The 26,723-nt window shown below is 43.8% G+C and overlaps 3 protein-coding genes across 3 annotated transcripts in view; 2 read left to right on the forward strand and 1 right to left on the reverse strand.

The window, feature by feature from the left end:
* The window catches only part of LOC140732028 (uncharacterized), a 559,606-nt gene that overhangs the window by 351,473 nt on the left and 181,410 nt on the right, over positions 1-26,723 (forward strand). The gene's annotated exons all lie outside the window — the stretch shown is intronic.
* The window catches only part of LOC140732009 (uncharacterized), a 334,699-nt gene that overhangs the window by 236,511 nt on the left and 71,465 nt on the right, over positions 1-26,723 (reverse strand). The gene's annotated exons all lie outside the window — the stretch shown is intronic.
* On the forward strand, positions 15,959-24,931 carry LOC140735444 (interferon-induced protein 44-like). Its single transcript, XM_073060572.1, has 7 exons — positions 15,959-16,085; positions 16,190-16,235; positions 16,348-16,549; positions 21,099-21,227; positions 22,744-22,906; positions 22,993-23,090; positions 23,448-24,931. Exons 1-7 carry the CDS (start codon positions 16,076-16,078, stop codon positions 23,610-23,612), a joined length of 813 nt encoding a protein of 270 aa, XP_072916673.1. The 5' UTR covers positions 15,959-16,075; the 3' UTR covers positions 23,613-24,931.

Genomic DNA, 26,723 nt, shown 5'->3' on the forward strand with positions numbered 1-26,723 from the left:
TCATTTCACTACATGCTGCCTGACCTGCTGAGTTTCTCAAACATTTTGTGCCTATTGCTCTGGATTTCCAGCCTCTGCAGAATCTCTTGTGTTTATGAAAAAGACCCATTTATTCCATCTCTGGCTTCCATGAAGGAGATAATTTTCCATCCTTACTAACATAATTCCTCTTATTTAGCCACTTGTCAGATAGACTGCTGGCTATCCTATCTGACAACCATCCTCATTATTCCAGGAGAGACTGGAGAGGGGGGTTTTCTTCAGGGAACATCAAAGGGAAGTTGAATAGAAAATGACAGGGCTCTGGGTAGTGAATATTGGGCTGATGTTCTTTTTCGGTGGAGGGTTCAAGGACAGAGATCACAAATGTAAAAGGGAACCGAGTTAGAAGTGACATGAGAAAAATCCTCTTATGATGTGCCACTTCAATGGAATCAGCAATCCACAACTGGGGAAGGAAGCTATGAGGTCAGTTCCTGAATGGTTTCCTGGAGCAGTGCTTCATGGAACCAACCTGGGATCTTGGATGCGGTTATCACTAATGGGGCAAGGTGTGTATAAATTGGAATTGGTTTATTGTTGTCACATGTACCAATATACAGAGCAAAAGCTTATTTTTGCAAATGTTCATACAGAGCAGATTCATTATACAGAGTATTGAGGTCATTCAAGGCCAAACAATAACAGAATGCAGAGTGAAGTGTCACAGCAACAGAAGCAGTTAGACAATAAGGTGCAAGGTCAAACGGAGTTAGATCGTGAAGTATAAAGTCCAACTTTTTACACTAGGGGACCATTTAACAGCTTCATAAATATGGGATAGAAACAACCCTTGAGCCTGGAGGCACGCGGGTTTAGGTTTTCTATCTTCAGGCTGATACGGGGGCGAGGAGATGATAAAATGTCCAGGGTAGCTGGGCCTTTGAAAATGTTGGCTTATTTCCGAAGGCAACAATAAGGGGAGACAGAGTGAATGGATGGAAATCGGTTTCTGTGATGTGCTGAGCTGTGTCACAACTCTTTGCGGTTTGTTTCGGTCCTGGTCAGAGATACTACCCATGATGCTTGTGGATAGGATGCTTTCTGCTGTGCATGATAAAATTGGTGAGCGTCAAGCGGGACCTACTAAATTTCTTTTACCTCCTGGGGAAGTTGAGGCGCTGGCGAACTTTCATCCCTGTGATGTCTGTGTGGTTGGAACTTGAGTGGCTTTTGAAGATGTTCACTCCTAGGAAAATGAAATTATCAACCCTCTGAACCTCAAAGACTTTCATGTAGGCAGGGACATATGCTCTGCACCTTTCTCTTCCCTGAACTCAATGATCTTCTGTTTGGCTGACACTGAGGAAAGGCATGACACCATGTAATTAAGCTCTATATCTCCTTACAGTACTGTAATTCATCGTAATTTGTCCTCATTGAATATAATACTCAGAACCACAGTGACCTGGAACATATGCAGTTTCCAAAGTGTGTTAAGACCATAACAAATAGGAGCAGAATTAGGCCATTCGGCCCATTGAATCTCCACCACTATTCCATCATGGCTGATTATGATCCTTCTCAACCCCATTCGTCTGCTGTCTCCTGTAGACTTTAATGCCCTGACTAATCAAGAACCCATCAACTTCCACTTTAAGTATACGCAGTGACTTGGAATCCAAAGTTGTCAATGGCAATGAATTCCACAGATTCTCCACTCTCCAGCTTAAGAAATTCTTGATCATCTCTGTTCTTAAGGGATGCTCCTCCATTCCCAGGCTGTGCACTATGATCCTGAACTCCACATCATCTCTACATCCATTCCACATCCACTCTATCTATCCCTTAAATTATTTGATAGGTCTTAATGAGACATCCCGCCTCATTCTTCTAAATTCCAGGGAATACAGGCCCAGAGCTATGTACCTGTTTTGTCAGCTTCTCATACATTAACCCTTTCATGTCCTGAATTATTCTCATGAATCTCTTCTGGATCCTTTCCAATGCTAGCAAATCTTCCAGCTTAATATGGTTCTGGTGAAGCACAGCACTGACTTGTTGGCAACATATACAACTATTTACTATTCTATTAATCGTATTTTTTTGTTGAAAATGATCAGTGTAATCAATAGCCTGTAATTTCTCTGTCAGAGTTAAGTTTTGATATGCCTGTACAATCCGTTATTTTTGGTGTGAACTGAAGTCTTGAAGCTGCAGGATAGTTGCAGTGTGGCATGTACAGGCTCAATTGAGGCAGTGGAGCCCTCACCTCTTTTTTACTCTTTATATGTCTGAAAAGAAGCTCTTGCTGTCCTCTTTTATATTATTGGCAAGCTTACCTTTGTATTCCATTTTCTCTTCATATTGATTTTTAGTTGCCTTCTGTTCGTTTTTAACATCTTTCCATTCCTCTAACTTCCCACTCATTGCTGTATATTATATATAACCTTTCTTTTGCTTTGTTGCTGTCTTTGACATCCATTAACAGTCATGCTTGCAAAATCCTTCCAAAGTTGTTCATCTTTAGGATGTATCAATCTTGTGCCTTTCTAATTGTCCCAGAAACTCCAGCCATTACTGTTCTACTGTCCTCCTTGTGACAGTCCCTTCCAATTAACTTTGGCCAGCAATTCTCTCATGCCTCTATAATTCCCTTTACTCCACAGCAATACTGATACATCTAACTTTATTTTGTCCCTCTCAAATTGCAGGATGACATCTTGTACATTGTGATCACTGCGTCCTAAGTGTTCCTTTAGCTTAAGCTCCCTAATCAAATTTGTTTTATTACACAGCACCCAATCCAGAATTGTTTTCCCCTAGTTGGCTCCACGACAAGCTGCTCTAAAAAGTCATTTACAAATACCATTTATTGGGATCCAGGATCAATGTGATTTCCCAATTTATCTGAAAATTGAAATTCCATGTTTATAGCCACAGTTCTGACTAAGACCCTTTAGAAGGTTAATTTATCTGCTGCACATCCCACCCTGCCCCACTGAACAGAAAGACATGAAACACTTATGCTCCTGCTGTGACACCAGAACATAGAACATAGAACACAGAATATTAAAGCACATTACAGGCCCTTCGGCCCACAATGTTGTGCCAACCCTCAAACCCTGCCTCCCATATAACCCCCCACCTTAAATTCCTCCATATACCTGTCTAGTAGTCTCTTAAACTTCACTAGTATATCTGCCTCCACCACTGACTCAGGCAGTGCATTCCATGCACCAACCAACCTTCCTCTAATATCCCCCTTGAACTTTCCTCCCCTTACCTTAAAGCCATGTCCTCCTGTGCTGAGCAGTGGTGCCCTGGGGAAGAGGCGCTGGCTGTCCACTCTGTCTATTCCTCTTAATATCTTGTACACCTCTATCATGTCTCCTCTTATCCTTCTGCTCTCCAAAGAGTAAAGCCCAAGCTCCCTTAATCTCTGATCATAATCCATACTCTCTAAACCAGGCAGCATCCTGGTAAATCTCCTCTGTACCCTTTCCAGTGCTTCCACATCCTTCTTATACTGAGGCGACCAGAACTGGACACTATACTCCAAGTGTAGCCTAACCAGAGTTTTATAGATCTGCAACATTACATTGCGTCTCTTAAACTCTATCCCTCGACTTATGAAAGCTAAAACCCCAGAAAAAGTAACCGTGCTCCTGTCTATCTGGTGATGACATTGCACGGAAGGATTTTTAGAAGTTGAAAATGAGGCATCTATTGCAACTCCTCCTCTTTCATTAAATGAATGTATAGTACAGGACAGGCACGGTCAGTTTGCACCTACAAGCAAGGCAGTGAAGGAACAAATTGTGACTGGCTATAATTAGGAAATGTAAGCACGTGGTTTTCTTTCCTACCATCAGCCAGTCCAGGCCAGTTTAGATAAGGAATGTGTTCAGCAGAGACTGACTGATTGTCCCTTCAACTTTGCAGGGAAAGAAAAGGCAGAAAAATAGAACCAAATATAGTTCAAGTTACAAGAAGTTTATTGACAACGGATGATTATACAAATATGTAAATGAGTGTAAAGAGCGCTAAAACTACAAGGAAAAACACAATTAAAATAATAACCCAGCAGTAGTGATTGGGATTCTGAGACTGGGTCAGTTCCACACTCTGTAGAAGGTCAGATGTGGTGATTACAATGCCACTCTGAAATTATTGTTGATATTTCTGACCATATTAACCAGAACATGAAGGGTGAGAATGCAGTTTATCATCTCCATCCATTCACCTGTCCATTGATTCAAAACCATAAACGTGGAGTGCTTGTCTATCCCAGTAAACACAGACAATTTATTAAACTGAGAGGAAAGAAGACGAGAGATATTAATGAAACTATCAACTCTGCAGGCTTCAGTTTCACGGGGCAGTGGCAGCAGCGATGGAGGTAACGTAGCAGTCACTAGTGGGACATCTGTTGGAGAGGAAATATTGAACATGGGGAGTGGGGGAGGAAGACAGAGGTGGGGCTGGTCTACAGACTGAGTCCTCTCCTTGATAAAGTACCATTGAGGAAAATAAGAAAAGTCTGTTTGAAAGGACTGCAATTACCCTGGGAGATCTTAATCCACATATTGATTGAACAAACCAGAACGACTCCTTCCCTTTCCCCATTTTTTTTATTCTGGCATCATCCCCCCCCCCTCCCCTGAAGAAGGGTCATGGCCCAAAACGTTGACAGTCTATTAATTTCCATAGATGCTGCCAGACCAGCTGAGTTCCTCCAGAATCTTGTATGTGTTACATTAAATGAAAACTTTCCAAATGTCTTCACTTTGTAGGTCACAAAGTTTCCCACTGAAAATGCACACTAAATTGAAATAACAGGGAAGGACCTTTAAAAATCATAGGACTAATGGGAGACAAGTAATCAGAACCCAATGCCTTACGCCAAGTGTTTTCAGTAAGAGATTTCAGAGACAATGGACAGTGATACCTGGAGAGGGGATCCTGGAGGGATCATCCAATGAAACAAGTATGTAGAATCTAGAAATACGAGACAGAAGATCATTTTCTGGTGTTGTACCACAGGCTTGAAGCAGTAGAGTAATAGGTACAATATGTCAGCAAATCAAACAAAGGTGCAGTGGGAATAGGGTTAGAGCTGTGGGGAATTTCAACTCTCCCACCATTTCCTGGGGTTGCTTTAGAATAAAGGGCACAGTCTGTGTGGAATTAGTTAGTGTGTCCAAGAGAATTTCTGTAACAATACGTAGATTGTCTATTTGAGATGGGACGACACTCAACTTTACGTTTGGGTGTGAAACTGGGCAGCTGGTGGAAATGTCAGTGGGACATCACTTTGGGAAAAATTGTCATCTGTCTGTACACAGAAGAGCAATATTGGGTCTTTATGTTGTAACATCATAAACTCCTGGCTATGCTGCTCTTGGAGGGCTCTGTGCAGTTCTGGTCTCCATCCTGTAGCAGGGACCAGTTCCACTGGAGAGAGTGCAGAGGAGATTCATCAGGATGTTGCCTGCAGTTGAGCACTTTACTTAAGTCAGAGTTTAAAGCTGGGTTTGTTTTCCTTGAGGTGAAGGAGTCTGAGGGGGTGACTTGATGGGCTGAATGGCCTAATTCTGCTCCTATGTCTTATGGTCTTGTTCAGGATATAAGATGGATAGATAGGGTAAAAAAATCAGTTTTATTTCTCTTTATCATGAGCAATCTCAACAACAATGGTGTGTAGGGCAAAGGGGGTTCAAATGGGAACAAAGACAGTTTATACAAATAGTCACTAATATCTAGAAAATGTTGCCAGAAGAGGTGTTGGAATCACTTCATTTCAGAGTCATCGAGATGGACACTTAAATGAGGCAATTCAGCAAGACAGAGAAAGACATGGACCTATTGCAGAAGCTGGGATTAGTGTAGATGGTTATAAAATGTCAGCATGGGCATGATGGGTTGAAGGGCCAATGTAACAGCACCAGTGATCACCGATCTGGGTTCAATTCCCATCACTGCCTGTAAGGAATCTGTACTTTCTCCCTGTGAACACTTGGTTTTCCTCCGGTGTTGTGGTTTCCTCCCACGTTCCAAAGACAGACAGGTGAGTGAGTTGTGGCCAACACTACCTGACTGCTCAGTGCATTCCTCGCTGATTTGATTGCATGCTAAATGATGATATCACTATGTTTCAATGTACGTGTGATAAATAAATGTATTATTTCAGAATAGTGACTTTATGGAGAGCAGACTGAGCAAATGATCAATGGTGGATGGAGAAAGGGGTTTCAGGCCTCACCGAGAACACAGCTGAGGAGCTACAGCATTGACACATTCCACTGGGAACAACATGCCCTGTGTCATCCTGTCTGACCTCCCCACCGAGACAGCAGTGCTCACTCGTATCAGCAATGAGACTGGGGCTGGACAGTCGTGTAGTGGTTAGCACAACGCTTTACAGTACCAGTGAACTGGGCTCAATTCCAACCACTGCCTGTTAGGGGTTTGTACGTTCTCTCCATGACTGCGAAGGTTTCCTCCAGGTGTTCTAGTTTCTTCCCACAGTCCAAAGATGTAGGTTTGTAGGTTAATTGGTCTTTGTAAATTGCCCCGTAATTAAATCAGGGATTGCTGAGCAGTGTGACTGGAAGGGTTTAATCTGTGCTGTGTCTCAATGGAAAAATAAATGAATAAGTGGATAAATAAATAAATAGATAAGATAATTAATTAATTGATCTGAAAAAAGATGAGCCGATTTTGCTCGAGCATCTCCACACTCCTGTTAGCTGTGGGACGGATGAGGGCTCAGACTGGTCTAACTGACCATCTCGATACACACTGTCTCACCATCAATGTCACCACCTTACTCAAATCATCTACGTACGGACAACAAAAGGACACCCAGGACAAATGAGGTTGTCAGAGAGATTCTGTACCCTTGGTGAAAGGCAGGATGGGCAGGGCAAGACATGACCAGGCGGAAGGCAGGAGAGAGTAATGAACAAAAGGGATGAGAGTAAAAGGTTCAGTGCAGAAATTGCCTCATCAAAACCTGTGTATTCTTGAATTATTAAATAACTTGGAGAGTCATGGTGTTAACCATGGATATGAACAATACCCAATCATTTTCACATAAGAAAGGACATTTAAGATGTTTACTAATTTCAGTTATATTCATAACCTGAAGGGTTAAGTTTATCAGCAACATGGGACAAATTTCAGATTTCCTGTTACAACACACACTCTCAAGGGGATTTCCAGCTCCTCTGCTTGACATTGCAGTGAAGTGTGAGGTACGCTTGCATGATAAATGTACCATTATTGATTCATCTAGTGCTACATAACTGGGAGTTGTAGTGTGGATAAGCTCCCACTACCTATTACATGCTGCTACTGGGGTGCATGTCACATGGCCTCTGACAACCAAGTCCAACTCCTGGACTTCACAAGTGGCTTTGCTACTAAGTTCAAAGTTAATTTATTCACCATATGCAACCCTGAGGTTCAGTTTGTTGCCAGCATACTCAGTAAGTTCAACAAGCATAATATAATCAATGAAAGACCACACCAAACAGAGTGGACAACCAGTGTGTATTATGAAACACACCCAACCGTGCCAGCTTCTGGGGTTTAGACACTCTAACTCTCCGTAGTATGGATAGTTGGCATGGCCTCTTTAAAGATTCAGCCCACCCCGCTGACTGGCGACCATGTTTTGGGGCAAGGATTTAATATTTAAGGAACACTTGAACTGAGGTTTGGAGCTCAATAATCAGCTCAATTTTGGATCCTCATCTACTGCCTAGCTGAAAACCCTGTCTTCATTTCAGTCTCATATGATGTATCGATTCCAGTCTCCGATACTCCAGCACTTGGGTCTGAACCATCCTCCTGTTGATCTCTTGTCAGAGTGTGTAAAAACAACAATCTGTGCGAATACAAAATATAATAATAATAATAATAATAGATAAATAAGCAACAAATGTCAAGAACATGAGATGAAAAGTCCTTGAAAATGAGTCCATAGATTGTGGAACACACACAAAATGCTGGATGAACTCAGCAGGCCAGGCAGCATCTATGGACGAGAGCACAGATGACATTTTGGGCCGAGACCCTTGTGTGTGTTGCTTTGATTTCCAGCACCTGCAGATTTCTCTTGTTTGCAATAGGCTGTGGTAATAGTTCAGTGATGGGGCAAGCGAGTTCGTTCCACTCGTTCAAGAGCCTGATGGTGAGAGGTAATAACTGTCGCTGAACCTGGTGCTGTGAGTCCTGAGGTTCCTGTATCTTCTTCTGGATGGCTACAGTGAGAAGCGAACATCACCTGGGAGGCGAGGTGTCCTGATGATGGATGTCGTTTTCCTGCGACAGTGCTCCATGTAGATGTGCTCAATGGTAGGGAGGGCTTTACCGGTGAAGGCTTGGGCTGTAGACACTTACTTTTGTAGAATTTTCCTTTCAGGGGTATTGGTGTTTCCCTACCAGGCTGTGATGCAGCCAGTCAAAATACTCTCCACTACACATCGATACAAGTTGTCAATGTTTTAGATGTCATGCCATCTCGGATTACTGCCTGTGCCACATGACAGTGAGTATAGAAATAGAATGAGGTGAAGGATAAATATGTGGCTGAGGGATTGGAGCAGGGGGCAGGGATTCAGATTTCAGAATAATTACGACCTCTTTTGGGGTGGGTATTATGTGAACAACAAGGACGCGATGCACTTGAATCTGAGGGGGACCGATATCCTAGCGGAGAGGTTTGCTGAGGCTGTTAGGGACAGTTTAAACTAGAACTGCTGGGGTGTAGGAATCAAACTGAGGAGACGGAGGAAGGAATGGTTGTCTCAAAAATTGAGCAAGCTTGTAGGCAGTGTGAGAGGGAGGATAGGCAGGTGATACCGAAAAGATGCCTTCAGATCGATGGATTGAGATGCATCAATTTTAACACAAGAAGCATCATGAAGAAAGCGGATGAGCTTAGAATGTGGATCAGTACTTGGAGCTATGATGTTGTCTCCATTACAGAGACTTGGATGGCTCAGGGGCAGGAATGGTTACGTGGAGTGCCAGGCTTCAGATGTTTCAGAAAGGACAGAGAGGGTGGCAAAAGAAGTGGGGGCGTGGAACTACTGATCAGAGATAGTGATATGGCTGCAAAAAAGGAGGAAGACATGGAGGGATTGTTTACTGAATCTCTGTGGGTGGAAGTTAGGAACAGGATGGGGTCAATAACTCTACTGGGTGTTTTTTTATAGACCACCCAAAAGTAACAGGGACATCGAGGACCAGATAGGAAGACAGGTTCTGAAAAGGTGTAATAATAACAGGGTTGTTGTGGTGCAAGATTTTAATTTCCCTAATATTGATCGGCATCTCCCTGGAGCAAGGGGTTTAGATGGGATGGAGTTTGTTAGGTGTGTTCAGAAAGGTTTCTAACACAATAAGTACAGTTTGTAGATAAGCCTACAAGAGGGGAGGCTGTACTTGATTTGGTATTGGGAAATGAACCTGATCAGGTGTCAGATCTCTCATTGGGAGAGCATTTTGGAGATAGTGGTCACAATTCTATCTCCTTTACCATAGCATTGGAGAGGAATAGTAAGAGACAAGTTAGGAAAGCATTGGAGTTTGGAGTAAGGGGAAATATGAGGCTATCAGGCAGGAGCTTGAAAGCATAAATTGGGAACAGATGTTCTCAGGGAAAAATATGGCAGAAATGTGGCAAATGGTCAGGGGATATTTGCATAGCATTCTGCATAGGTATGTTCCAATGAGACAGGGAAAGGATGGTAGGGTATAGGAACCATGGTGTACAAAGACTGTTGAAAACCTAGTCAAGAAGAAAAGCTTACAAAAGGTTCAAAAAAGTAGGTATTAATAAAAATCTGGAAAATCATAAGGCTAGCAGGAAGGAGCTCAAGAATGAAATTAGGAGAGCTGGAGTGAGAAGGCCGTGGCGAGCAGGATTAAGGAAAACCCTAAGGCACTCAACAAGTATGTGAAGAGCAAGAGGATAAAATGTGAGAGAATAGGACCAATCAAGTGTGACAATGGAAACGTGTGTATGAAACCGATGGAGAAAGCAGAGGCACTCAATGAATATTTCACTTCGGTATTCACTACGAAAAAGGAACTTGGCGATTGTAGGCATGACTTACAGGAGACTGAAAAGCTTGAGTATATAGCCGTTAAGAAAAAGGATGTGTTGGAGCTTTCAGAAAGCATCAGGTTTGATAAGTCACCAGGATCGGATGAGATATACCCCAGGCTACTGTGGGAGGTGAGGGAGGAGATTGTTGAGCCTCTAACAATGATGTTTCATCATCAATAGGAACGGGAGAGGTTCCAGAGGATTGGAGGGTTGCAGATGTTGTTCCCTTATTCAAGAAAGGGGGTGAGGTAGCCCAGGAAATTATAGACCAGTGGTTGGTAAGTTGATGGAGAAGATCCTGAGAGGCAGGATTTATGAACATTTGGAGAGGCATAATATGATTAGGAATAGTCAGCATGGCTTTTTCCAAGGGCAGGTTGTGCCTTATGAGCCTGATTGAATTTTTTGAGGATGTGACTAAACATAATGATGAAGGAAAAGCAGTGGATGTATTGTATATGGATTTCAGCAAGACATTTGATGGTGAAGTACCCCATGCAAGGCTTATTGAGAAAGTAAGGAGGCATGGTATCCAAGGGGACATTGCTTTGTGGATCCAGAACCGGCTTGCCCACAGAAGGCAAGTGGCTGTAGATGGGTCATATTCTGCAGCGAGGTCAGTCACCAGTGGAGTGCCCCAGGGATATGTTCTGAGACCCTAACTCTTCATTACTATTATAAATGACCTGGATGAGGAAGTGGAGGGATGGGTTAGTAAATTTGCTGATGTCATAAATGTTCGGGGTGTTGTAGATGTAAAACGTGTGGAGGGCTCTAAGAGGCTACAGCGGGACAGCAATAAGATATAACAATCCAACAGTAGTGATTGGGGTTCTGAGACTGGGTCAATTCCACAGTCTGTAGAAGGTCAGATGTTTCTGACCATATTAACCAGAACATGGAGGGTGAGTATGCATTTTATCATTTCCATCCATTCACCTCTCCATTGATTCAAACATGGAGTGCTTGTCTATCCCAGTAAACACAGACAACTTCTTAAACTGAGAGGAAGGAAGAAGAAAGAGAGATATTAAATAAACTATAAACTCTGCTGGCTTCAGTTTCACAGGGCAGTGGCAGCAGTGATGGAGGTAATGTAGCAGTCACTGGTGGGACATCTGTTAGAGAGGAAATAATGAACACGGGGGTGGGGGAGAAAGACAGAGGTGGGGCTGGTCTACAGACTGAGTCCTCTCCTTGATAAAGTACCAATGAGGAAAATATGAAAAGTGTGTTTGAAAGGACTGCAATTACACTGGGAGATCTTAATCTAAATATTGATTGGACAAATCAAACTGACACGGTATAGTAGAAGAACATATGATACCCGTCAGGGCTCTTAAGCAGTACACTAATGAACCTAATCAGCCACAGGGTGTTTTTTATCAGGTGATGTGTATTGAGGGAGAATTGAACTGAAACGTGTTAAAGGATCATGAGGAAGTAGTGTATGCTACATGGTAGATTTCTAGTTCCATTTGAGGGAGAACCCAGGTCCAAGATGAAGACAATGACAACAAATACAATGATAATGATGTGACAGTCCAGTTGCAACGGGGGAATGAGTAAATCAGCTGACAGGCAGGTCAGTAGATGGACAATGACAGATATTCAGACAGTTGCCCCATAATTCTCAACAGAATTGTATCCCAATCATAGAGAGTGATTCCATCGGGAGGAGGTGCAATCCATGGAATTCCACAAGGAATGTCAAGGACATGTTAATTGGAAACAGGAAGTAGGAGGGGACCCAGTGGGAAGTAATAGGCCGGTGAAAGTGGGGAATAGATGAAGTCGGGGGGGCGGGGGGTGCTAAATTTGTTTGCCAGCAGGAGAAATCAACATTCATGCCATCAGGTTAAAGGCTACCCAGTAGGTATTGCTCCTGCACCCTGAGGGTGGCCTCATCTTGGAACAAGAGAAGGCCATGCCCAACATGTCGGAACAGGATTGAGAAATGGAATTAAGATATTGAGCCACCGGGAAGTCCCACTTGCGGCGGATTGTGCAGAGGTGCTTGATGGAGTGGTCCCCCAATTTACGACAGGTCTGTTACTTTATTTCCTGTCCTTTATTCCCCTCTCTGACCTTTTACTTCTTCTCACCCGCCTATTACTTTCCGCCCTCCTTCCCTTTCTCCTGTGGTCCACTATCCTCTCCTAACATACTGCTTCTTCTCCAGTCTTTGAATGCTGAGGTGATAAGCGGCAGGGGACACTTATTTTTTATGGTGATGCTATTCAGACCCCTGTAGTCAACGCAGGGCCGTCTTTCTTCCCTACAAAGAAGAAACCTGCGCCTACAGTGGAGGATGAGGGTCGGATAATGCCGGCCGCGAGAGAGTCATTTAGGCAAGCCTCCATTGCTTTCCTTTCTGGCCCGGACAGGTTATACAGCCGACTGGTGGGTAGAGGGGCTCCGGGGAGAAGGTCAATTGCGCAGTCGTAAGGTTGGTGTGGAGGCAGGGAATGAGCCCGTTGCTTGCTGAACACTTCTCCCAAGTCGTGATACTCTGCTGGAACCTTGGACAAGTCGGGGTTTCAGAGGCAGACGAGGTCGCAGTGACTTTCAAAGAGGAAAGAGCCGATTGAAGACAAGTGGAGTGAGAGAACGGACTCCAGCTAGTTATCTTCCCGGTGGCCCAGTCGATGTGGGGATTGTGGCGGCTTAACCAGGGTACCCAAAAACTATAGGAGCTTGAGGAGAGGAAATTAAGTTAAATTGTACCTGCTCCTGAAGGTTCTCGGAGAGATAACAGACGGGGTGGTATGCAGTGTGTGACCCGGACCGGAAGTCTACCATCCAGAGCCCAGGTTTACAGAGAGATACTCAACGGATCCCAGGGATTTCCGGCCCGGGAGGCTATGTCTTCAACCACTTTCAGTCCACTAGAGCTGACAGAGGCAGGGACTATCTGATGGTTGTAACATAAAGCCGCTGGGATCTGCATACGGGTTTGGGGGACGGAAGGGAATGTTGTCTGGCTCACCCTTCTACTGGTGAGCATTTCCTCTTTGGCCGAAGGGGACGGGTAGCACGGAAGTGGTCAGACTGGCTGCAATATAGACACTCACCCGCTCTCAATCTCTGTCGTCATTCTGTGGGGGAAAGGCGGTTCCGACCCAGCTGCATGGATTCCTCTCACGGGGCGGGGGAAACGGCCGGGTTGGGAGCTATTCTAGGAGAATTGGAGAATAAAGTTGCATTGTTCGCTGTGTAACCAAAACTATGTAACCAGCACAAAATGTTTCACCAGCGTATTGTGTGTGTTGTTGTTTGACTTTCCAGCATCTGCAGATTTCCTCGTGTTTCCTATGTAACCAGCCTTGTGTTTGCTATTTGCCATGTATCCAATTTATTAGCCAGAATGTAATCTCTGTATTGTCTCTGTACTATTGAACGCATCAGTGCCTTAAGAATGTGCCTAACAGTGAAAGTAAGCATGTAGAGATAATGGTGGTAGACGGGATCGTGGAGTGGTGTGATGGTATGGGGACCAGTCAAGGCCGGGAAGGGGGACACGTGTTCCAGGGAGTAGACTAGAACAAGTATAAGCTACTGAACAAAAAATACAGGTGGCGAATCAAGAAGCTAATGTGCTGGTGATTAGAAGGTATGCTAATGTAACTAAGATAAGAAATTACTATAAAGAATATCGTGTACTAGGCTCGGCGGGCAATTAGTGACACGTTCATTAATTGTCTCAGCTTTTGTTTGCAAATAAAGACATAAATTTCTCGAAGAATCTTCTGTGTCTCCTGAATATTTCAAGAAACCACGACAGGAGCAGGAGGAGAAGAGAGGTTTGTGCTGGTGGGAGAAGGTAATGAATGCTGTGGAGTGGCCAAAGGTGGTGGACAACCAGATCTCTCCCTATGGAGTTCTCGAAGGTGATTGTCCAACCTGGTGGCAAGGGAGATCAGGGAATCCAGGCTGTCGGTGTCGTCTCTTGCCACTAACTCATCTTCTACAATGTCACTGAGACCATTCCAAAATACCCCTTGGAGTGCCTCATTGTTCCACCCTGAGCTGGCCGCTAATGAACCAAGCTTTATTATTTCTGTTCTCAACACGTCAGGCAGAATTGCTTTTCCAGTATCCTTGTCAAACTTCAGAAGTCCAATGTCATGCTGTTCAATCACTTCTGGTCTGACAGTTCGAGGCTCTTTGACACCATCCAGTTCACTAGGTTCAGTGTCGTCAGATTCAATCTCGTCAGGTAAAATCTCGTCAATAAACTCAACATCACCACCACCACCACCATCGTCATCCCCTCCTGTCATGTGCACGTTCTCTGTGGCAGCCTCACTCTTAATCTCCTCATAATGAATTTATCTGACTTGACTTCCTCCTCGGCTTGTGATGCATTTGTACTTGATCCACCTTCGGATTCTAACAAACCTGTAGCAGGTGCAGGCGACTCCATGGAACGAGTCGAAAAACTTGTTCCGGGCTTTTCAAAGAAGGGCATGAAGAACTTGCTCGACTTCTTGGCTTCCTCCGCCTCCAGCTTTTGTCTCTTCCGTCCTTCAGCTCCACTTTCCTTCTTCGTGAAGAAACGTTTCATGGTCTTCTTGCACAATGCTCTGAAATAAGGCCATCCTAGTGCTTCTCACCCGTGATAATCAAAGACAGATCATACATCTGAAGAAAATTCTTTTCTCACTATCCGAGGATGTCTTGTCTGACTTTAATAGAAACTGCTCAGTGGCGCCCCCTTTAAGTGGTGCCCAGGGCACGTGCCATACCTCAGATAAGCCGCTGCCGAGCACCCTGTTTTCCCAAACCCACAGAGAGAGTGAGGGAATGGGAATTCACCCAGTGGTATGTAGGATCTGGAGGTCAGCAACATTCCCCGGTGGAACAAAGAGTCAGAATTTTCTCGATGGAATGTCCCGTCCCGTTTCCTGATCGTGGGTGATAGTATTGTAAACAGCGTTAGAGGCTCCCGTTTCATTAACTGTGAATGTCACTTTAAGAGGCTGGACTGAGTGACGTCAAAAAGGCGGGGCTGGGTTCTGAGTGACAGCAGAAGCGAGCGAGAGAATATTTATGAACTGTGTTTTGTATTCGAAAAGCTAGTGTGTGGATCAGTGAGAGAGTCTGCGACTCTGTAACCAGACATGGGTCTCCCCCATGGTCTATTATCATCGTAAAGCATCGGACCACGAGCTTGGGACAGGCTCGTTGCAAATTACATAGTTCTCCCTGGCCGGAGATTTATTGAAAGATCGACGCAGTGCCTGTGGCTAAAGTAACTGCCACTTTGATCCATTCTTGAGTTTAGAAGTATTGGTGGCGATCACATTTTAGTCTTCCCTTGTACAGGGGTGTTGTGACGACCACTCGTGTCAAAGGATACTTCTCTGGATACTTGGGCGTGGATTCGTGGGATTTCGACATCGGACGGCGGTGCTGTCACTCAGTCTCTACCCTCTCGCAACTACGTCTCGTTATTATTAACACTGGATTATTAAGACTCGTTTTGGGAAGAGACTTTCCAGGCTTGTTCCTAAACTTAATTGTTAGGAGCTGCATACACATTTACACACACACTTTTATTTACTCTGACTAATTGTTTTATATATTAAGTAGTTACTAATAAAAATAGTGGTTTTAATAATAAAACCTGCCTCCAGTTGTGATCCATTATTGCTGGGTCTTTGTCAGATTGGAACAAATTTTGGGGTATTTTGTTTTGATCGTGACAACGGAAAGGACTATTTTTGTGAGTTAACATGCCCGCCCCGAGGGGTGTCGCTGGATCCGAACCAATAGCAAAAGCGGACTGAATGCGATGTCACAGTAAAATTTTGATTGGTTCCTGTGCCACTTTGATCATCCTGTCCAAGTTCGCACATCGACCAGTCGCAAAGTGGAAGTACAGGCAATACGTGGAAGTACGTGGATCCCGCAGGCTAAAGGCGCGGTCAACACACCGGCGCCGATCACTGGGTTTACACAGCGCCAAACATGGGAAGCAGTGAGTTTATATCTTCAATCCGTTATTGAGATAACACCCCCACCGATACAAAAAAAGACATTCTTTGATTAAAAACAAAAAAAAACTTTCACATTGCATTTCAGATTTTTCAAAGGACGGCTGTTTTCAGTATCCAATCATGGACGAGCGGTAGGTTCCCATAATCAGGGTGTGTCATCCCAACTCGACAGAAGTCAATGTGATGATTTCGTTAACCCATTTTACCCACTCAGCTAATGCTCTCTCTCCTGGTCTCTGGCAGGAATTTGGACATTCTGAGGAACTATTTATGTAACTACAAACCTCCTGAGGGCTGTGGAGGTTGTATAAACATCCTGCTCTTCGGCTTGGAGGCGGGTGGGAAATCATCAACCATCAACACATTCCTCTCGGCCCTGGATCCACAGGGAGCGATCATAACCTGTGTCCCGACAGGAGACACTCCCAGGTCTCTCACACCAGAGGTACACACACTGCTGTCAGTTTAATATAAGCACACAGAATGTACTCGTTGCTCTATTCACTGTCATTCATGTACCGGAATGTCCACATCGGAGGCAGTGAACGGTCCAATAATCCCCACTCCAACCTATCGTGTGGAAAGCGCCTCGGGAGCACCTGAGGCTGGGAAAGGTGCTATTTAAATACAAGTCCCCCCATATCAGTGAACAATTCGCTGGAAACTTAAAGGGGGGGGGGGCGATAGAGGAGTTGTAAAAAACATTATCGACTCACTAGACTGAGTTCAGTGGTTGGGAAGATATTAGAGTCCATTATTAATGATGAAGTTTTGATACACTGGGAATCACGTGATAAAACAGGACACAGTCAACCTGGTTTACTTTAGGGGAAATTTGCCTGGCAAGTCTGTTGGAATTATTTGAGGAATTAACATGCAGGAAAGATAAAGTAGAGTCAATGGATGCTGCTCTCTTGGATTTTCAGAAGGCCTTTGACAAGGTGCCACACATGAGACTGCTAAATAAGTCAAGAGCCCATGGTATTACAGGAAAGTTAATGGCATGGACAGAAGATTGGCTGACTGGCAGGAGGCAAAGAGCAGGAATAGATAGAGCTTTTCCCAGTGACTAGAGGTAATCACAGAGATCTATATTAGGACTGCTTTCTTTCACGTGATATGCCAATGATTTGGAAGATGGAATTGATGGCTTTGTGACCAAGTTAGTGGATAATACAAAGATTGGTGGAGGGGCAGGTCATGCTGAGAAAGCAGGGTGTATTCAGAAGAACTGAGACAGATTGGGAGAATGGGTGTATAGTGTAACATTTGCAATTATCCAGTTCTCTAGAACCATTCAAGAATATAGTGTTTCTTGAACAACCACTACTAATGCCTTCAGGTACCCTTTCCAGAACCCTGGGGTGCAGTTCATCTGGTCTAGGTGACGTCTACCTTCAGATCTTTCCACTTCCCAAGCTCTTTCTCCTTACTAACAGCAATTACACTCACTCCTAGTCCCTAATATTCTTGAATTTCTGGCATACTGCTGGTGTCTTCCACAGTGAGGATTGATGAATACTTTGTGAGCTCGTCTGCCATTTCTATGTTCCCCATTACTACCTCTCCAGCATTATTGTCCAGTGCTCTGATGTCCACTCTTGCCTCCGTTTGACTTTTATATCTGAAAAATCTTTTGGTATCCTTTTTATATTATTAGTTAGCTTATCATATTTATTCTTTTCTATGCTTATGGCTTTTAAAGTTGCCTCCTGTTGATTTTTAAAATCTCCCCAATCATCCAATTTTGCACTAATTTTTTGCTACTTTATATGCCCGCTCTTTTGCTTTTCTGCTGTCTTTGACTTTTCCTTGTTAGTCATTGTTACCTCATTATGCTCCCTTTAGAATGCTTCTTCTACTTTGGGGTGTATCTGTACAATAACCTTTGAATTGCTCTGTCAGTACCTTCAGTTGAACTTTGTCTTTTTGTGTGTTTTCCACCTAGCCATCAGTCTGTGGTTTTGTATTGCCATGTGCTCTTGTTTGTTATCATTTTCCATGTGCTCCTGTTCGACTGAGTACTTCGCCTCTCACCTGTTTCTCATTATTGCCTGTTTTGCAGCCACGTCTGTCTCATTGTGCTCCACCTATCATCTGCCTGTCCGTTTATTGCTCAGTGTATTTTAGTCCTGTGTTTTTACCTGTTTGTTGCCAGATTGTGCCAGTGAGTTTTCCTGAGCCTTTCCAGCATTCATATCTGTACTCTGTCCATCTGAATATCAACTCTGCCTGTTTCCCAATTCTGGTTTTCTGGATTTCTCTGAAATATTTGATCTCTGCCTGAACTTTGATGCCAACTTTGTTGCCCCTCTGGATTTGCTACTCAGTGAACATCACAGTGTGCACAGTCTGCGATCGGGTCCCTGCACCCTGACATACTCCCAGAAACTCCAGCCATTGCCATTCTGCTGTCATCCCTGCTGGTGTCCCTTCTAATGAACTTTGACCAGCGCTACTCTCTGTCATAAGGTGGGTGTTGAGAGCAGGCCCAAATGCAAGATACAGACACTGTGTACTAGGGACAGGGCTAGGAGTGTCAAGAAAGCAAGGGAAGTGGGGAAGAAATGATGCTGGACAAGACACAGGCCCTAGGCGATACTAAGATACAGGGCCTGGGCTAGGACTAGAGTAGGAAAGCGGGACCTGGACAAGGAACTAGGAACTTGGAACCTGGACAAGGAGTCCAAGCCAGAGACTGGACAGGGACCTGGAACCTGGGTTTGACGCGGACTCGGACTCCGGATCTAGACAAGGACAAGGCATGGCAAGGCAACAGGACTGGACGTGGGGGCAGGATGCGGAACGTCTGGACTGGATGAGGACATGAAGCTCAGACTTGGGAGACTGGAACACAGAGCCTTGGTCTTCGGAGACAGGAACGCGGAACACAGACCTGGGACCCCTCCTTGGGAATAGGTTGTAGGGCCAGGACTCATACACAGAAAGCTGAACACGACAAGACAGTTCCCAACACTGGGTAGTGGCAAATGGCCGGACCTATCTAGTGAAGGTGAGGACACAAAGAGACAGTTCCAAACAATGAAAGACAGTTCCTTATCTGAATACAGCAAGCCTCCAGTCTTGTTCCGGCAGTAGAACTTGATGGCGAGAATAGGCAAGGATGCAGGCGAGGCTTCAGGCAAAAGTTAACAGGTGAGGTTCCAGGCAAGGGCTACAGAAAGAAGGGGAAGGAAAGGAAACAGTCCAGGCTCCAGGAAGCAGTAAAGACAGCCTGGCTTACCCAATGGAGGCAAGGACAGGAAGGGACAGATTGAACCACAAGGTAACAGCAACGACTGCCTGACTTACCCCACAGAAGCAAGGACAGGATATTGACAAGACAAACCAGCACCCACACTTGAACCCAGGGCCACTTATATTCCCAGACACAAGATGAGACTCAGGTGCCTATGATTAAGCCCAACTGAAACATGGGACAGCTGGAAGACCCGGAGTCTGAAGTCTACGGACTGGACCATGAACCAGAACACAGAGTTCATGGACCGGAACATGACACTCTCAGATAAATCACCTTTTATTTTCTACCGCTCAAACCTTCAGGTGAATTTGATCATATTATGAACCCAGCCTCATAAGTGTTCCTTTACCTTAACCTCACTAATCAAATTCAATTTATTTCACAGCACCTAGTTAGAATGTCATTCTACAAATTCCTTCCCTTGGGAATATTCCCCATTGGTTTCTGCATGGATGCTGCCTGATCTGTTGAGTATTTGTACATCAATTTCTGGAACATCTGTTTATTACCCCCTACTCATTCCCATTTCCCTCTCTAACCTCATCCCCTTACCTGCCCACCACCTCCTTCTGCTGCACCTCCCACTGCCCTTTCTTCCATAGCCTTTTCAGATTCAGTTTATTGTCATTTAGAAACCACAAATGCAATGCCGTTGAAAAATGAGACAACGTTCCTCCAGAATGATATCACAAAAGCATATGACAAAACAGACTACACCAGAAAATCCATGTAACGTTTGGCAATCCCAAATCCAGAATCCGGAGAGGCTGCTGCATATTAATATTGCGCTACCATCTTAGCGCGTTCCCCAGAAAGGAACTCCAAATCCACCAGACAAACAAGACCAAAAACTAAAGCTACAAGACCTGCACAAAACCACATAGTTACAACATATAGTTACAACAGTGCAAACAATAGCATAATTGATCAAAAAAAAGTCTATGGGCACAGTAAAAATATAGCCTTTTGTCTTCTCCTATCAGATTCCTGCCTTCTCCAGCCCTTTATCTTTTTCACAAATCAACTTCCCAGCTCTATACTTCACACCTTCCAGTCTCCGAGTTTCACCTATCACCTGCTACATTGTACTTTCTCCTACCCTCTGCCCACCTTCTTACTCTGACCTCATCTTTATTCTTCTCCAGTGCTAGTGAAGAGTCTCTGCCTGAAATGTCAACTATTACTCTTTTCCACAGATGCTGCCTGGCCTGCAGAATTCCCCCAGCATTGTGTGTGCTGCTTGGATTTCCAGCATCTGCAGATTTTCTCTTGTTTGTAATACTCCACATTGTCTTTCTCTCACCCCAAGGCTGTCCTTATTAATTTGGTTTTCTCAGTGAGCTGGAGGGTTTCAGATTGAACGGTGATTTCAGAGATTGAAATACAGTAATCTAGAGTAATGCTGCTGCAGTCAGAGTGTCTCAGAGTCTGTACACCGAAGATTCATCTGCCCTCTGTAGGGGTGTAAACAGACCCATGGCAGCAAGGGAAACAGAGTTTCCTTGTGTCCTGGGATGTCCTGTCACTGATGGAAGATCAAGGAGTTCTCCAATGTCCTGTTGACATCTTTAGCCATCATTCAACACCACAGAACAGATATTCTGCTGCTCACTGTTCTGTAGCTTATGGAATCTTGCTGTGTAAACACTGTCTGCCCTGTGTTCTACATTACACAGAACTTCAATCTTATGAAAGGTGCTATACAAATGCACATTGTTTTGAAAATTTACAGCTCAGGTACTACAAAGCAGGGAGTTTAAAGTTTTGGGATTCAGCTGGATGGAACGCTCTGGCGAACACTGATCAGACAATGAGAGTGTTACAGATGATCCTGGAAGGGAGAGTTCCCAAAAGAACAAACGTAAGTTTCTTCCGTGCTTCACATTTCTGAGACAGACCACCGGAGTTTCATTAAACAATGAACAAACTTGGAGAGAAAGGGGAAATGGCTCCAATAAAAAAATTTCTACAAAATAACCATGGTTCAGAAGACTGGGGTTCATGTTCAATGGGGATGAAGCAACAAGCAGAGTTGAGGGAAGGTTGCACTCTGTAAAAGTTATATGTAAATACAAGGATAACAGCAACAAATGCAACAAGGGGACAAAGTGACAGAGATTAGTCCTGGAATAACACACAGGGACAGTGACAGAGATTAGTCCTGGAGTAACACACGGGGACACAGTGACAGAGATTAATCCCAGAGTAACACACAAGGACATGGTGATAGAGACTAATCCCAGAGTAACACATGGACAGTGATGGAGATTAGTCCTGGAGTAACACACGGAGCTAGTGACAGAGATTAGTCCTGGAGTAACACATGGGGACAGTGTGACAGAGATTCATCAGGGAGTTCCACACCACTCTTCCTGGTGTCTCACTGCCAGCCGTCCCCACCTCACCTGCCCTTTACACATTGCTGGGACATGTAGTGTTCTTGTCCGGCTGAGGGAGGACTGAGTGGTGTGCTGACATCCTCCACATGACACAGGTCAGCAGACGGAGCAGTGATGGGGAAATGGATCAATCCCAGCAACACATAACCCCAGCATCCGCTCCACTGCTAGTGAATGTCACAGGGTCACCTGCCCCTATGATGGTCCGACCCCTGCTCCAACTCAACTGGAGCAGCTCCTCCTTGTCTCCTACGTTTCCTTCTGCTGGCATCCATTATGGACCAACCTCTCCACCGTGTGGGAATTGATGTGGAGATGAGAGAATTGTGAGCTGACAGGGAGCTAGCATAGACTAGACTGGCTGAATGGTCTGAGGAAACAAACATGAACAAAGGCTGCTGAACACACCATTTACCTTCCTATCACCCAGTAACCTGGATACAAAACATACAATTGTCTCTCCCACATTACTGATGGAGACTGAACAGCTCACACTCCTCAGGATTAAATTTCCCATCAGTTTACACACTGACCAACCATCTGTATCATCCTGCAGTGTGAAGGACCAAACAGTTTCTGAATCATCTGCAAACTTTGTTATCACATCCTGACATTTAGGGAAAAATGTTCATACATTAAACAGAGGAAGGGACTGAGTATTGAAGAGCTCAGAGCAAATTCTAAACAACTCGTAGGGACAGAGGGGACCCACAATGAAAGGAACTGAAAAGTAACAGTGAACTGGACAGAGCAACATTCCCAGCTGGAGATTGTCAGGGACAGAGAGATCGCACTGATCCCTGAAGCAAGAGTGAGGTCAGAGCCCATCTGGTTCTCAGTAGATCAGTGACCGTGACCACTGGACTTTGTCTGATGGGACTGGTCCCTCCAGTCAGTGTTCACCTCAGTACTGAGTGATTGTGATCATTGGTGTTCTTGCTGCTTCCTTTGTAACCGGTTCTTCATTGTCTCACTTAGTTACACAGTTTCAATCCCGACTCGGATTTTGCAAACTATCCCATTATGCCAGAAAATGTAATTCATGGAGTCGCATTCATATTTGACATGAACACTATAGACTGCATCAGTAAGGAACAAATGAACACATTTAAGAAGTTACAAATGATTGTAGCACAGAAATGTAAGTGCTTTCTTTTGCTCTGTGTAACCATTGTCACCACAATGTAGTAGATTGATAATGATATCTGGATAACCTTTCTCTTCCAGATATTTACAGGGTTGTGATTGGGACCAAGTTTGAAGTACTAGGGATACAAGAGAATGACCATAAGCGAATTTATGAATACAAGCCGCTGCAGGACAAGGTAATGATCTGACCGATGTCTTGTGTATCTGTAATGTGACGTCCCAACTCCTGTACTCAGTGCCCTGACTGATGAAGTAAGTGAGGCAAACACCACCTTCACCGGCCTCTCTTTCTGTGTCACCACTTTCAGGGAATCATGATCTTCTACCATCGGTCTCTCTGTTCTCCCGTCAGTGATGTGTTTTCCATGTTGTGGTGTGGGAAACACAGCAGCCAAACTGTGCACAGCAAGATTCCACTGATAAATGACAAGGAACTGTTTCTCTACTTATTAATCCAGAATTTGATGCACAACTTGTCATCACCCTGGGGAGTTTATAAGTACATTAATACCCATGTCCTTCCTCTCTCTCAGTTTGCGATGTTGTCAGACTTGACTGGGATGGAGAAGCGTTCCATGTTTGTGGTTTCGAATCAATGGAGAGGTGATCAGATCAAGATGATCAAATGCATCCTTGCTCTGTACGCTCTGGAGAATATGATCAGAAACATCGACAAGTTTCTCAAAGTGATGAAGTAATGGCTACACCTGACCTTGTACAGAACTGTTGAACTGATCCTGTTTCAGGAGCACAGCCAACGTTTTAGCCTGATTTAGAAGCTCACATCTGTAAATCTGTTGTGTGAAGGAGACTGAAAGCTGAGGATTTTTCAATTATAGAGATAGAAAGTTTCAAAACATCATACAAATTCCCTGACTCCAAAATGAAGACAGTTTGAAATCGGGTTTACTGTCATTGATTAATATGACCTGAAATTTATTGTTTTGCAGTAGCAGTGCAATGCAAAGACATAGAGTTACGATAAATTATAGAGTACTACAGCTCAGAAACAGGCCCTTCTGCCCATCTAGTCTGTGCTGAACGGTTATTTGCTGATCCAGTTTACCACATTATGAATGAAGTTGTTCATATACTGTAGATGAAAAACAGCAATGAACACTACACTGATCCCTACGGTACACCACCAGTCACAGACCTCCTGTGAGGGAATCAACTATCTTCTACAGATCTCTGTCTTCTCCTGATAAACCAATGCTGTGTAAAGGGGGGTATCTTCTTTTTCTTTGTTACTGCGTATGTTAATCAAAATGGCTTCTTTGTTTTGTTAAAAGTAGGAATGATAGATAGATAGATAGATAGATAGATAGATACTTTATTCATCCCCATGGGGAAATTCAACCTTTTTTCCAATGTCCGATACACTTGTAGCAAAACTAATTACATACAATACTTAACTCAGTAAAAATATGATATGCATCTAAATCACTATCTCAAAAAGCATTAATAATAGCTTTTAAAAAGTTCTTAAGTCCTGGCGGTTGAATTGTAAAGCCTAATGGCATTGGGGAGTATTGACCTCTTCATCCTGTCTGAGGAGCATTGCATCGATAGTAACCTGTCGCTGAAACTGCTTCTCTGTCTCTGGATGGTGCTATGTAGAGGATGTTCTTTGTTGCGAGAGAGTGCTGGAAGCTTGTTTAGGTTAAAATTTACTGATAACGAGAATTGTATTCCTTTGTAAACCATTTGGGATTAATGTTGTTCTTTCTTCTGAGTCTGTAAGCTATTGTTGGTGGGCTTTTGGGGAGATCGGCGCGAGGGGATGAGAGAGAGGACGTGATGCTGTGAACTGGGAGAGGAACGGACCCCAAGCGGGGGTCCAAGGCCAGGAGGTACCCCGAGGAGAGGAGACGAAGATAGATGTGCTTGGTTGACCACTTCGGGTGGTCCTGAGCTGCGAGTCGAGGAGTTCGGAAGGGATTGAATGGTAGCCAGAAGACTTCAGTAATTGAGCTCCAACAGTTGTGCATGAAGTGGTTTGGACTTATCAAAGTTTGGTGCCTTTTCTTTATTTTCTTTTCCTTCATGTATACTGTATCATTATTAATTACTTAGTTATAGTAATCTTTATAAACTGTAATCATTTAGTCGCATATGGTGTCCTGTCTGTTCTTTGGCAAGGCGGGGACATCACACAGCATCCACACGAGCTGATTACCCAGTTTGGTGGGGCCGAAGGCTGCTCCCCCGAGTTGAGAACGAGCTGAGCAAGCCTGAGGCGACCCAGGGGGTTACAGCTGAATCCAATTTACTATTGAATGCCAAGCAACTGAACCTTCTGGACCAGCCTCCCATGCAGGACTTTATCAAAGGCCTTGCTAAACTCCATGTGGACTGTCCATGTTCACTGCCTTTCCTTGTAACCTCCTTGAAAATCTGTGTAAGATTTGTGAGACACGACTCACCCAACTAAGCCTTGTCTAATTATTCTAATAATTATTGACTAATTATTATTCTGTCTTGTGACGTGAAATTTGTTATCCTGCAGTAGCACAGTGATACAACTACAACAAAACTATAAATTACAAATTAAATAGTGCAAACAAAACCATGAGGTAGTGTTTATGAAACATTCAGAAGTCTGACGGTGGAGGGGAAGAAGCCGTCTCTGAATTGTTACCTTTGGAAATTATCGGGTAAACTTTGCAAAAGTGGGCCCAGGTGAAATCGACTAATGGAAACTTCCAATATAATCAGTGATTGAGTTGCCAAGAAACAATGACACTGTGGGTAGGGTTTAACTAATCTGACAGGGATATTGGAACCGGAGTGACAGGGCAGAGGATGGGGAAGATCATATGCAAGTAGATACAGTGTATAGTGAGACTGTGAGGAAGGACAGGCAGATGACAGGGGAAAATTGCCGTCAGTAGGATGGGTTGAAGTTTATCTTTAAACCAAATACAGGTTGAATACTCTTTGTCTGGAATACTTGAAGCTGGAAGTGTTCTAGATTTCAGATTTTAGAATACATCAGGAGAGACCTTGGGATTGCCATCACTTAAGACTGAATTTGTGCGCGCCCGGTAAGCAGTCTTTGTCTTACACTTGTTCATCACAAGTACCTAATCATTTGTACTGTTCAGTACAAACCATTCATATAATGAAAATATAACGTGTACAGGTTAACAAAAGCAGCACAGCAGCATTGGAAGAATACCCGAATCAGCTGTTCAATAACAACAAACAACAACGGGCTTTCAGTCTCCATCTATGGAACATGTTTTGATTAAAAGATTACTGTACACTGTATTTGCATTTTAATTCTTATAGATTTTATGTAAGTTATAAACAATCAGTAATATAGACTTGTTTTGTTGTTAGATTTTCATCAGCGATGATCTTCACAAACTCATCAGTTAATTTCTCTGCTACTTTGTGATCAGCAGATGCTTTATCTTTAAAACTTTTTAAATCTTTAAAAAATGAATGCTACGTCTTTTATTAAAATTCTGCAACCAGCCTGTTGAATATTCACAAGTGCCTCAGGTTTCAGTTTGTTGTAACAGATCTTTGCTTGTTTCATGATCCGCAGACTGTTATGCAGCATATGTTCACTGTGATGCTGATGAACCATACTTTCAATACACAATTCAGAGACCTTCTGTGTCTGTGAGGCAGAGACCTGTGCATCACCTGGGAGACCTCCCGGTAATTTTCCACTCATGATGTCACATTGACACTAAAATCAAAATTCAGATTTTAGGTTGTGGCTGGCTTGGTGGTGTAATGGAATCAGTGCTGGACTTTGGAGCGAAGGCTCCTGAGTTTGAATCCAGCTGGCTCCC

The sequence above is a fragment of the Hemitrygon akajei genome, chromosome 1 (assembly GCF_048418815.1).
Source record: "Hemitrygon akajei chromosome 1, sHemAka1.3, whole genome shotgun sequence".
NCBI lineage: Eukaryota > Metazoa > Chordata > Chondrichthyes > Myliobatiformes > Dasyatidae > Hemitrygon > Hemitrygon akajei.